Consider the following 13,889-nt stretch of genomic DNA (forward strand, 5'->3'; position numbering starts at 1 on the left):
CATTCTAAATATGGATATTTCTTAAAAGATAAATCGAATGATCGGATCTGGTTTGACCACGGGTCAATGTCGTATTTAAAAGTACTGATTTAACTGCAAAAATATTTGAAATACAAAAAATTCTTACAAACTAACAAAAAAATTATTAATCTATTAATAAAAAATTCATCATAAGATATCCGCGCTTACAAAGCGCGGGTCAAAATCTAGTTTAATACATTAAATCATTCAAAAAGTACTTTTGCAGTATTTCCTAATTCATACAGTATCTAATTATTTGATTATTCCCTAGGAATAAACATAAGCCTAATCCCAAACACAAATCTTATCAAATACAAGTATTTTTCTTTTTTGGTTTTATGACTGTTTATGATTTGCTTAATATGAGAACTCAGCAACGTTTTATAATATACCATCTACTGCCACGCTAGCAATTGGGGGGGGGGGGGGGGGGTGATTGTTAAAAAATTTGCCTGTTTATAAAAGTTGGCTTTTAGTATTCTGACTGTTAATAAAAGTTGGCTTTGAAAATCGTGGTTTTAGAAATAAAAATCATAAATTGGAATTTTAAGAAACCAATTCACAATATGTACAAACAGTTATGTTGGCTTTGAGATATTTAAGGATGATTTTTAAGACTTTAGAAAGGCATATAATTAACTTTAAAGACTTTAGGATTGACTTAAAGCTTTCACAATTTCTAAAAGTCAAATCCCCAATCGAAGTCTTGAGTCTTTGATGAAGTTCGTTCATATTGTACTTTTTAGTTTTGATATAACAATGAGTTCTTACACAATGTTGACTGGCGGATGTATTAATCCTCCTATATATTAAAAGAGAAGTACATTTGCCACATGTCGCTCATACAGGACTTCTCAGCCGAAATCTAGCGATTCTATTGGTTGATTTTTTGAAATTTTTTTTTTATTTATTTTTGTGGTCGAGATGCTAATAGGAAAGTAACACTAATTGCTAATCTCATTAATTATAACTTGCGCAAGAATAATAATAAATACGTGTATTAATTGCTAATCTCATTAATTATAACTTGCGCAAGAATAATAATAAATATGTGTATTAATTGCTAATCTCATTAATTATACTTGCGCAAAAATAATAATAAATATGTGTATTAATTGCTAATCTCATTAATTATAACTTGCGCAAGAATAATAATAAATACGTGTATTAATTGCTAATCTCATTATTTATAACTTGCGTAAGAATAATAATAAATACGTGTATTAATTGTTAATCTCATTAATTATGACACTACAAGTTTAATATATTTCCTTAAACGAAACTTATTTTTATTAACATACCTTACTAATAGTGATTATTTGCGCAAGTCTCACATCATATCATATGCATAATCATTTTATAACACTACAAATTTAATATCTTTCCTTAAACGAACTTAATTTTATTAACATACCTTAATAATAGTGATTACTTGCGCAAGTCTCGCAAGTAATATTCTTGGCGTCATTAATACTCTTCACCCTCACTTTATATATATAGAGTTCAGTGTCGAGTTCAAGCAACACAACTATTCTTCTCTTTTAAAAGAAAAATGACAATGGTAGCAGCCTCCAAAAATATTGTATCTTCGTCGGTCCGATTGATTCCGCAAGAAAGAAACTCTAGAAGCTCTTTACCGCCAAATAGGCCCTACTCAACTCTCTTTCTTTCTTGATATTTGTCTCTATGGTTGTGTAGTGAGGTGAGTTTTTTTTATAAATGAATTTTAGGCGAAGAATGCTTACTACAATGGCAAGCCGTTGATAGTTGATGACATGTTTGACAGAGTCGAGGTATGATAATTAACAGTTTGGTGTTGTTATATATAGTTTCTAGCAAAGATATTGTTTTATGTAAAATGTTCTCTTGCAGCTGAAGCTTCGGTGGTATGGTTCGAAGTCGGCTTTGAAACGAGTGCAAGTCTTATTTCCTTGGTTGTCTATTTTCTTGCTAAGTCTCCAAGTCTCCTACAAAAACTCAAGGTTTAATTCTTATCTACCTTCTACTTCTATATATATATCTACGTGTATAATATATTTATGTGAAAGTGTGCAGAAAGAACATGAAGCCATTAGAGCCAAGTAGGAGATGGAGAACTCTTGAACTGGGAAGATTATCAGAAGATGAAATTCACCCAATGTGTATGGTTCCATTTCTATAAGCCGATTCCTTCTATTATTTGCGTATGTTTTTGGGTTCAAAACTATTTTGGTGATCAAGTTAACAAAACAGAAAAAATCTATACTACTGTACAAGTTACAATTGGAGGATTATATTCAGAGTGTCTTTATTCTATTTTTCTGAATATGTTGATTTTATATATACACTTACGTCATGAAGTTAACTGGTTCAAATTTACAGGTCATGTCTGAAGCGCTGCGATGTAGAAATATTGTCAAGACGGTACATAGAAAAGCTACCCATGATATTAAATTCAAAGGTTAGTGTTATTTTCGATCATCTATCTTATTAAAACATAAACATTATGTTGGACCTAATATTTATTTTGTAAGTTTTTAAATTAAATACACATTTATACTTTATAGTTAAACCTATATTAAATCCCTAATGTTCCTTTCTTTATACTACTATCCATGTTTCCAAACAATATACTTATTTCTTTATACTACTATCAATGTTTCCAAACAATATATTTTATATACTACTATCAATGTTTCCAAACAATACAATAATTAATCTTAGTTATTTTATATACATCATTTTCTCTTTAAAATTTTGTAGAAACGTCATAATTTCATAGATTACAAAATAATGAACTTTAAAATTTGGATTATAAGATTACAAATTATGAAAATATCACAATTTCAATCAAATTAGATTACGTATCGGTCATCCATCAGTTCAATCGGTTAGTCTCGGGTTTTAATGACTTTTTAATATGAATATTTTAAAAAACTAAATTGAATTGTTAGATCTCCGGATTAACCGGTATAATCACAATCGGGTTGAATTTAAAAACACTGATTTAAATACAAAAATATTTAAATACACACTCTTTAAAAGTTAACAAAATATTTGTTAAGTTATTAGTGAAATTTTTCATCGTAAAATATTCCGCGCTTCCAAAGCGCGGGTCAAGATCTAGTTATATATAAAACTTGTACTATTTAGTATTTAGAAGCAAAATTTCCAGTAAATTAATGTCAATATAATATGCTCGAAATGCAGAATATGTGATTCCAAAGGGATGGAAGGTGTTTCCTATTTTCACAGCAGTACATCTTTATCAATCTCTCCATGAGAATCCTTTTGAATTCAACCCCATGAGATGGACCGTAAGTAAAATATTTGAAAATGGATACATTCAAATGAGAAGGGAAAAGAATGGAAATAAGAAAGCTTCTTTTTTTTATGAAAACTATATAAATAGGATAAGCAGTGCCGTGCGAACACTTTAGGAGGCCTAAGGCCAAATTTTTTTTAAAGCATTTAATCTTATAATTTTAAGTTAACAGTAACACCCATAAGTTAAATTCAGAAAATACATAATTAAAAAAAACAATAGAAAAAATCTCTCACATAAATGTTTTTCTCTCTGCATACACATTTTTTATAAACTCTAAACAAATAAAAATCATAGAAACAATTTGTGGCAAAAAAAAAATCTAAGGAAACTTTTAAAAATATATATTCCAAATCATTAGAAAGGTAGGTTACGCAGCAGAGTTAATAAGTTCTTTCTTTCTTTTGTCATCTTTTTTAAACACAAAAAAAAAATTTATTCTACATACAGAAAATTTTGTAAAATAAAACAAATCAAAATCCTAGAAAACAATGCTTCGCAAAAAAAAATCTAAATAAGCTTTAAAATGTATATTATAAATCATGTGAGCTTTAGGTAATAACTATAGAAAAAAAAGAGAAGCAAAGTTTATGGTTCGAACTTTCGGTGACATCCTCCTACAAAAAATCTTAACCACTATACCATAGAAGAACAGTTGTGAAATGAGGCCCTAAATTTATATATTATTTGGGAGCCTAGGGCAAATGTCTTTTTCATTGCACTGTAGGCACGGCTCTGAGGATAAGGCGAAGATGAATAAGAAAACGACGGCTTTCGGAGGAGGAATAAGAGTATGTCCTGGTGGTGAACTTGGAAAACTCCAAGTTGCTTTTTTCCTTCATCATCTTGTCCTCTCTTATAGGTAAGTCTCAATCTAAATCAATCTCCTTTATTTTGACTAATTAATTGGACTATGCGTTATCAGACATAATCATCTATTTAACTTTTGGGGTTTTGACATGTATTATACCATTTAAATTTCGAAAAATCTCATCAACTTTTGATTTTTTAAATTGACTTTGCATGGTTTTTACTTCACTGATTGATAAATGTGTTGCAAACACGTGTTTTATCGTGTAGTTGATGTAGATCTTGATGTTTGACACCTCTACTTATTAACCTTCATGAAAATTTGGTACGGTAGGTGGAAAACAAAGTCAGATGAAATGCCAATAGCGCATCCTTACGTGGAGTTTAAGAGAGGCATGCTTCTGGAGATCGAAGCAACAAGTTAAATCCACGAACATTAATAAAACTGCTTTAATGTAATTTTCAAACAATTAAAAAGTCCAGTGTTTCAACAATATTGACTTAATAATTGTTAGATGTTATTGCTTCCGTCATTTCCAAATTCCAAGTACTGTCTTTAGTCATAGAGTTCTGTGTATTGATTATTCGTGTTGCCATCTTCGGATTTTGACATACATGAGTAATTTGCCAAACAAACAATTGATCTTTGTATAGCTCTCTCCACGCCGCCGCTAGGGTTTAGGGCGATTGGGAAGACGATTTTGGATCTCATCGAATCTCATCATCCTGGATCGTTTCTGAGAGATCATCTGATCGGAAAGGAGAGGGAGACTATCGTACACTCCTCTCATCACCGGTGTCCTGTGTATTGCAGTGTTTCTGTTACCATACAATTGCCTTGACGCTTACGTCCTTCTCACGGAATATTGAAAAGGGCTGTGGTTGGATTGTTTCCCCTGAATAGGGTGGTCTTGTGGTTTATACTCAGTCATGTCACAGTTCAATGGATCTAGATACAGGGGCGATAGCTCACGATATGTACGAAAACGCCAACAAGACGAAGCAGAGATCATAAAAGTTCCGGCTTTTGACTACTCAGATCTTACTGAAAATTTTAAACTCACTCTGGTTGGAAGGATGTTCCATAAAGACGGAAGAAGCGTTGATGCTCTCCTAAAACATATGCCGAGACGTCGCATATGGGATGTGGAAGGAAGAGTCAGAGGAACTAATCTCGGGAACAATAAGTTTCAACTTGATTTTTACAGAAGAGGATCTACAAAAGGTGTTGCTTAAGAGACCTTGTCACTTCAACAAGTGGAGTTTTTCCCTTGAGAGATGGATCCCAACAATCAGAGAGGACTTTCCTAGTCATATGACCTTTTGGGTTGAAGTGGAAGGGATCCCAAGTCACTACAAAAAAAAAGGAACCTTCTGGAGTATTGGGAAAGCTCTCGGGAACGCAGATAAAGTTGACGTCCAAAGGAACTGTCTGAGGGTATCCATTAACGGGGATGAACCTATTCACTTGGAGAGGAAATTGGATTTGATAATGGAGATGTTGTTACGGTTACCCTTAAATACGAAGACTTGCATCGCTACTGTTTCACGTGTAGGCACATCTCCCATGAGGAAGGTACTTGTCCGGAACTGAACGAGGAGCAACGTGAATATAATAGGGTGGCCAGACTGAAAGCTAAAGAGAAATAAGAGATCGCAAACAAAGAAGCCTTCTCACTCCAAAAATCCCACATTGAAAGGTGATCTCCCTCACCGCAAGAGAGGAATCGCAGATTTTATCAGCAGGAGAGTGGAAGCCGATACCAGATAAAATCACCAAGGAAGGACCCGCTTACGGAAAAACAAAACCTCCGACTTTCGATCTCTGAAAAACAGACTCTATTGTCCAAGAATGTATGGAAAAGACTGGACAACACAAATGTTGGAAGCTATCCCCGAGATCGGGCGAGATACCATCCTTATAATAATAGGAGAGATGAGAGATCGTACAGGACGGAAGAACAGAAGGCTCCACTTGAATGGAGAACCAGAAGCTCGTACGGATACTCTCGGGACCAATCCTATAGGAGATCTGAAACAGGAGACAGTAACAGGAGAAATGGATCACCTTCGGACTCACAGAGAAAAGTGTCTGATAACTTTGGCCACGGGAGATACACAAATCGTCACCGGGACAGAGAGCAGGGGACCTTTCACCTGAAACCTCGACACAAAGACACACAGGAGGGGAGGGAGTGGAGACCGGTGCAGAAATCAGCAGAACCAGTCTCTGAACGGGCTTCTGAACGACCTTCTGAACGACCCTCTGTTCGTGAACCAGAGGGGATTGAAATACCAGAAACAGAGGAAGAGAGAAGAAGACGTATAAAAGGTAAAGCTAAGGTAACAGATGATGAAAGAGCTCTTCAGATAAGGGTCATTACGGAGTCTCCTCTAGTGATCAGAGAACGAGAAGAGGGTGTCCACGACATTAGAGAAACAGACTGCAATCAGCTAAAGACGAACCAGAGCCAAGCAGGAAGAAGGGACACAAATTCTGATGTGGCTTTAATCCCTCAAACTGAGGCGGCAAAAGCATCAAAACATGATAAAACGTCTGACACAAGGAAGGCTCAGGATGATGAAGATACGTCAATGGAGGAAGGCAAATTTAATAAGATGGTTGACTATTATAATGAGATTGGTATGACCGACGAGATGGTTGATGATGACGACTTACTGGATGATGATATAGTCGTGCCTGAAACACAAGCAGTGGAAGAAGGGTCAGAGAATGAGCAGATTGAAGTGATCGCTCAGCTTGGGAGGAAGGAGCCATCAAGAAATCTTGGACCAGAAGGAAAAAAGAGCAAGGATCTTCAACATCAGAACACTACACTCAAAGACGACAGTAAGGACCAATAGGCAAAGAAGGGTCATCTCAAAGTTCATGAAAAAACAGGAGTAAAGAAGATAACTCCAAGAAGCCCCGACACTAAGGGCACTGCTGCATCACAGAAACTAGCTGCCCGAGGACGGCTATCTCCGAAAACCAAGGGGATGAAGATCCCTCGGACCTCCACGACTGGACGTCAAGCAGCTAAGCAAGTCCCTCGTACTGAGGTGTTCCCGTCTGCCTTAAACAGCAGCAAACCAGTGTCTCTCCCAGGTTCGGTGGTGTCCCAGAAACCACCCAATAAGAGAATATGAGTGCAATTGCATGGAACTGTCAATGGGCCGGAGCCTACTTGACCAAGCAACACCTGAGAGAGTTGCATCGCTGTTTTCATCCTACTTTTCTTTTTCTTTCTGAAACAAAAAATAATTTTTCCTTTTTGCAAGACTTTATGCATGAGTTTGGTTATGATCATTTGTTCACCGTGGACCCAGTCGGGCGCAGCGGTGGACTTGCTTTGTTTTATATGGGTGCTTCTGATGTGGTGGTTAATTTCTCTAATAACCGTATGATTGACATAGAAGCACAGGTGGAAGGACAAAAAGTATTTATTACTTTTGTGTATGGAGATCCGGTGATTGAATACCGAGAAAATGTCTGGGAAAGGTTACTCCGGATGAGCGCGACCAGAACTGGAGCATGGCTTCTCTTGGGAGATTTCAACGAGATAACAAGTAACCAAGAGAAGAAAGGAGGCAAGAAGCGGTCGGACTCCTCATTCTTACCGTTTAAAAACATGCTGGCAGGTTGCGGAATGATAGAATTTCCTTTTGTTGGGAACTCCTTATCATGGGCAGGAAGAACAAGAGCTGGACGAGTTCAATGTCGTCTTGATAGGGCAGTTGGAAATGAAGACTGGCATCATATATTTTCCCACACTTATGTGGAGTATTTACTGCGGTGGGGATCTGATCATAGACCGATTTTGGCAAGATTTCAAGGCCAGGAACGTCAGAGGAAGGGAAACTTCAAATTCAACAGAAACTGGCTGAGCAAGGATGGGTTTGCTGATACCGTAAGGGAGCAGTTGGAGAACCTTCGTACTGATCCAACGATGGAGTTATTTGACAAGATCAGTAAGACGCGGCAGACGATATCCAAATGGAAAAGACGAAATCCCACCAATAATGCAGTGATCATTGAGAAGTTAAAAAAAGCAGCTGGATAGTGCACAAAATGATGATCTCCTTACCAGCGAAGATGAGCTCGAGATCAAATTTAAGTTATGTGCTGCATATAGAGAAGAGGAGCTATATTGGAAGCAAAAGAGTCGGATTCTATGGCTCCGAGGAGGGGACCGCAATACGAGATATTTTCACGCTAAAACGAAATAGCGTAGAGCGCGAAATAGGATCACGAGGCTCAAAAATTCTGTGGGTGTTTGGGTTCATACCGAGGAAGACATTGAGGCAGTGGCGACTGGCTACTTCCAGGAGTTGTTCACATCTTCAAACCCAGACACGATCGAGGAAACAATCCGGTATATTACCGAGTCAGTAAATGGAGATATGAACCAAAGTTTATTAAAAATCCCTCTCGATGAGGAGATCAGAGAAGCTGCTTTCGCCATTAATCCGGAAAAAGCCCTAGGACCTGATGGTATGACCAGCCTCTTCTACCAACGGTTCTGGACAAACATAGGAGGAGACGTGTGCGCTATGGTGAGAGCCTTCTTTGAGACTGGCGAGTTTGATAGCAGACTTAACCAGACGAACATTTGTTTGATACCGAAGACCGACAGACCGGTAACTATGTCGGAGTTTCGCCCAATCAGTCTTTGCAATGTTGGGTACAAAGCCATCTCAGGAATCAAGATCGCCAAGGCATGCCCACCAATCTCACACCTTCTTTTCGCCGATGACAGCCTTTTCTTTTGCAGAGCAGAGCAATCTCAATGCGAAGAACTGGTTTGAATCATTGACGTCTATGGAAACGCCTCAGGACAACAACTGAATAAATTAAAGTCTTCAGTTCTGTTCGGTTCTAAGGTCATAGCGTCCACAAAAAATGATTTGAAAAGATCACTTGGTATCGCGAAAGAAGGTGGAATGGGAATGTACTTGGGTATGCCCGAAAAGATCTGCGGTTCGAAGAAACAAGTTTTCTCCTTTGTGCAAGAAAGATTGAACAGCCGAATAAATTCGTGGTCCGCAAAGCTACTATCAAAGGGAGGGAAGGAAGTCCAGATTAAATCTGTTGCACAAGCTGTTCCGACCTATGTCATGTCGTGTTATCGTTTGCCACAAGATACTTGTAAAAAACTTTCCGCCGCAGTGGCGCGTTTTTGGTGGAGCACGGGCAACAATAACAGAGGACTACACTGGGTGGCATGGGATAAGATTTGTGTTCCTTTGGAGGAGGGAGGTCTGGGCTTTCGAGATTTCAATGATTTCAATTTAGCACTTCTAGCAAAGCAAGTATGGCGTTTACTCATTTATCCGGACTCTTTCCTGAGCCGAGTATTAAAAGGAAGGTATTATCGTCACTCAAACCCGCTAATCACAGGTAAAGCAAACAACCCATCCTATGGATGGAGTAGTTTAATGTCGTCAAGACATCTCCTGGATAAGGCACTTAAAAGAACTATCGGCAATGGATCAAACACAAAGGTTTGGGAGGATATTTGGATTCAAACGGAACCAGCAGAACCAGCGAGACCAGCGAAGCCGCGAAACGCTCTTATCGACCCTTATTTGAAGGTTCACCACCTAATCGATTTTGACCTAAAGGAGTGGAACGTGGAGCTTGTACACGATCTTATAGCAGATGAAGATATTCCCCGTATTCTGGCAATGAGAATCAGCCGCACGAATCGTAGAGATAGTTATGTCTGGAAATATTCCAAGTCGGGTAACTATACGGTAAGAACATGATATAAGGTGGCGGTGGAACAAAGACGCAGCTCTCAACTCAGTGTAGTAACGGAACCAAGTACAAATGGCTTAAAGAAAGAAGTCTGGAAACTCAAAGCGCCTCGGAAAATAAAGCACTTCATATGGCAAGCTATCTCAGGTTTTGTGGCCTCAGCGAGTAAGCTAAAAGAACGTCATTGCGGTCAGGATAGCTCATGCCAAAGATGCGGAGTCGATCAGGAAACAATAAACCATCTCCTGTTCGAATGCCCACCAGCACTCCAATGTTGGGCTCTATCTGATATCCCTTCATCTCCGGGACTTTTCCCGTGTTCCTCCCTCTTTGCCAATATCGCAACACTGATACACTACTCTAAAGAGCAAAATCAAGTCGGAGCTCGGTCGTTGGTGTTCCCATGGATCATGTGGTATCTGTGGAAGGCACGAAACAACAAATGCTTCAGTAATGAAGACACGACCCCTATGGAAACTCTGCAACTGGCATGTCAGGAGGTGGATGCTTGGAGAACGGCACAGATGGTGGAATCGACATTTACTGCTGAAGAAATCAATCAACCCATAGTTGCGCGCGAGGTACCAGACATGGAGTGCCAATGGAGATGCAAAGTCGATGCTTCATGGCTGGAGACAAGTGATGGTATTGGGATGGGCTTTGTTTTATTTGATCAGGAAAAGGAAGTGCTGTTAGGCCAGCGTAAAGGACCACAAACTGAATCACCTCTACACGCAGAAGCTGAAACATTATGCTGGGCAATAAAGGAGATTAGAAACCGCGGCCTGTCTCGAGTAATTTTTGAATCCGATTGCCAACAGCTAGTACTCATTATTCAACAGAAGAAAGAATGGCCTGCTTTAGACCCAGAGTTGGACGACATACAAGTTCTGATATCTTCTTTTAACATGTTTTCTCTTAAGTTTATCTCTCGATCTGCAAATGTCCGTGCGGATGGTCTTGTTAAAAACGCCCGATCACGAGTGCAGTCCTTTAGTTCTTTTGAGGTTAAAGATCCACTAAGGCTAGCTATCGAAACTAGCTTGTAAGAAACCTTGTAAGTTTGGAATGAATTTTTAGATGACAAAAAAAAAACAATTGATCTTTTGTATAAAGAATTAAATACAATAAAATAAAAATAAAACGTGTGTGGATTTCAACTGCTTTCCATTAGATATAAGTTTTTTTTTTGTTTTACTCTCATTGAAATAGTTACAAACAAGACACATAGCCAAATGTAATTAGAAAAATAGAGAATCATAACTCATAACCATAGTCTCTTAAACTCGAAATGGGTATATATAATTGATGTTTTTTTCTTTCATACGTCTTCTTTACATTAGAACTCTAGGAAGAGATACTTTAGAGTTTAAGTTACCATTTTGAACTTGAAAATATCTGTCGAAGACGTACTTAGTGTTAAGAGAAGAAGGATTAACTTGCATGAAAAGGTAATTACCAGCAAATAGATCACCAAAGTGTGATTGACTCTCCTTCAACCTCTTCAATATCTTTAAAACTCCAATTTTAACCTTACTCGCTTTCTTCCTCATGAATCCCCTAAGTCTCCGGATCTTAACTCTAATTCTAATCCTCCTCCTTTTCTCAATGACAGCACTCTCTTGAACCTATATATACAAGAAAACCTTATTACAAAACGTCAATTAACAAAACAAATGAACGGATTAGTATGGTAAGTTAATTTGAACAAATATATATCAAATGTAAACGAAATACAAATTGAATCACAAACCCGATATGCTGTTAGAAAACTTAATCATATGGCTGGACATGTTAACCGAACTGAGTATGGCTGGACATGTTAACCGAACTGAGTATTTTAACCAGCCATATAATTTAATTAGTTTATGTGTTTCATATAACAAAATATCGACCCTAAACCAAACTATTGAAAAGAAAAGAAAAAAAAAGATATTGGTTTTGACTCGTCCAGGAATTATAAAGAACCTATAATAACAAACTGAAAATCAAAACATCTAAATTGAAACAAAAAAAAATTGAGATCAAACGAGGAAAAAGGGTTTCACCGGCCAGCGCTGTGGATAGTAAAATTGATCTCGCAGATCGGAATCGCGTGACTGTAAGGATTGGTGACTGAAACTTTGGCTAAGTACTCGACGGAGTCACGGTTCACGTCTTTAAGGTCGACGTCCGTAACCGAACCCTCCGGTTTAGGAACCCCGGCGAGTTTATCAGCCACGAAATCTTTTGCTTTATCTAATAAACTCGCCATGTCGATTCTTTTATGTTCCGATTATTTTTTGTTATATTTTAAGGGAAAGAGAGAAAGAGATAGATAAGGAGAGAAAGAGGTATTGAGGCTTCAAATGGTGACGAACCGTTTTCCACCGCTGTGAATAGTAACAAAAATCTCTAGATATACTTATATATTTTTATGTTTTTGTTACTATTACAACTTCACCGTATTCGTCCCGTAGTTGTTCCACATGTTACCATTCTAAACCTTAGAGATAGAGACTGAGACTGGAAGAGAGACTGAGATATATATATATATATATAGGTGAAATAGAGAGAAATTAAAGATTATGATAGAGAGAGACAGAGGGAGGCTGAGAGAGATCCAAAGAGATATAAAATAGATGGAACAAGTGAAATAGAGAGAAACTAAATGTTTAGAGATAGATGGAGAGAGAGAGATTTAAGGGGGTTATTGGTACAAGGATTCTAGAAGAATTCTGAAATTTTAAGATTCTATTATTATTGGTTTATGGATTTGTAAAGTTTTAGTAAAATCTCTTGTTATTGGTTTAAGAATTTTTTAAATCCATTTAAAATCTTTGGTTATTCGAAAAGTTTGGTTTTCATTGTTTTTGTAATTCTATCAAACTCTACTGTTTATGTTTTTACTCATGATACTTAACTTTGAAAATATTGTGTTTATTCATAAGATTTGTAAAATCTGTATGATAACAACACACAATTCGGTTCTTTATTAATATTACACAAAAAGTGATAAATTCGACATTTGCCCATTTTAATTTTGTGACAAGAAGGACGTGGCACCATATGAAACCGATTTTGGAGTATGAACCAAATCCTAAAAGAAGACAGGTGGTGAAGAAGACGATGATTGACCCAAGAATCAATCCATGGAAAAATAACGACCATTCTTCTTTTTCTCTTTGTCTTATTTCTTGATTTGTCATTCACAAAAAACTACAAAACTAGCTCATTCTAATCTTTCCATCAAAGAAGCAAGACATTATATGATAATGGTGAAGTGGAAGAGATTATCTCTATGTAGCTCACGAAGGAAAACATTATATATATATATGTGTGTTTGATTGACAAAAAGTTGGTAGTTTCCTAAAAAGACTTGTATATATTTTCTTAAAAGGAAATTGATTTTGAGAAAAATATGTATGCAAATTTGTATAATTCATACAAAATCTATTCAACTTTCAAAATCTATTAAACTTTAAAAATTCTCAGATTCCACACAAATTCTTGTCCCAATAACCTCCACTTAGTGTTTAGGGTATACCCAATGGTTTACAGTTTAGTGTTTAGAATTACCCAAGGGTTTAGGGTATATCCAAGAATTTAGGGTTTATTGTTTAGATTTTTACCAAGGGTTTAAGCTTTGTCCAAGGGTTTAGGGTCGTGTTAGTGTTTTGATTTACTCGATGTGATGGTTTTTTTTTTAAAAAAAAATCATCTTTTGTCAGCTACTAATATTTTCATTTATTTTAAAAACTTAACAAAAAATTATTATTATTTTATTTATTATCTTTAGAAAAACTGTACATTAGTTGGCAAACTATGATTAATTGGTAATTCACTCAAGAAAAATTCATGATAAAAATATTAAACTTGGAAACATTCCCATATAAATCAAAATTGTGGTAGTGAAAAAGAATATCGATTGAATTAAATAAAATGTTTCATTTTTATATTTTCCACAAAAAAAGGTTTACGATGAGGGGGAGAGAGAGAGAGAGAGAGAGAGAG

At 36.7% G+C, this 13,889-nt stretch overlaps 1 protein-coding gene across 1 annotated transcript; it reads right to left on the minus strand.

Moving 5' to 3' along the window:
• Positions 1-11,309: 11,309 nt before the first annotated feature.
• Positions 11,310-12,271, minus strand: LOC108832619 (probable desiccation-related protein LEA14). The gene is made up of 2 exons (XM_018606087.2): positions 11,945-12,271; positions 11,310-11,524 (listed from the first exon to the last, which is right to left on the minus strand). The coding sequence occupies exons 1-2, from the start codon at positions 12,148-12,150 to the stop codon at positions 11,446-11,448; spliced, it is 285 nt and encodes a 94-aa protein (XP_018461589.1). The 5' UTR covers positions 12,151-12,271; the 3' UTR covers positions 11,310-11,445.
• Between the last annotated feature and the right edge of the window lie 1,618 nt (positions 12,272-13,889).

The sequence above is a fragment of the Raphanus sativus genome, chromosome 9 (genome assembly GCF_000801105.2).
Source record: "Raphanus sativus cultivar WK10039 chromosome 9, ASM80110v3, whole genome shotgun sequence".
In the NCBI taxonomy this organism is placed as follows: domain Eukaryota; kingdom Viridiplantae; phylum Streptophyta; class Magnoliopsida; order Brassicales; family Brassicaceae; genus Raphanus; species Raphanus sativus.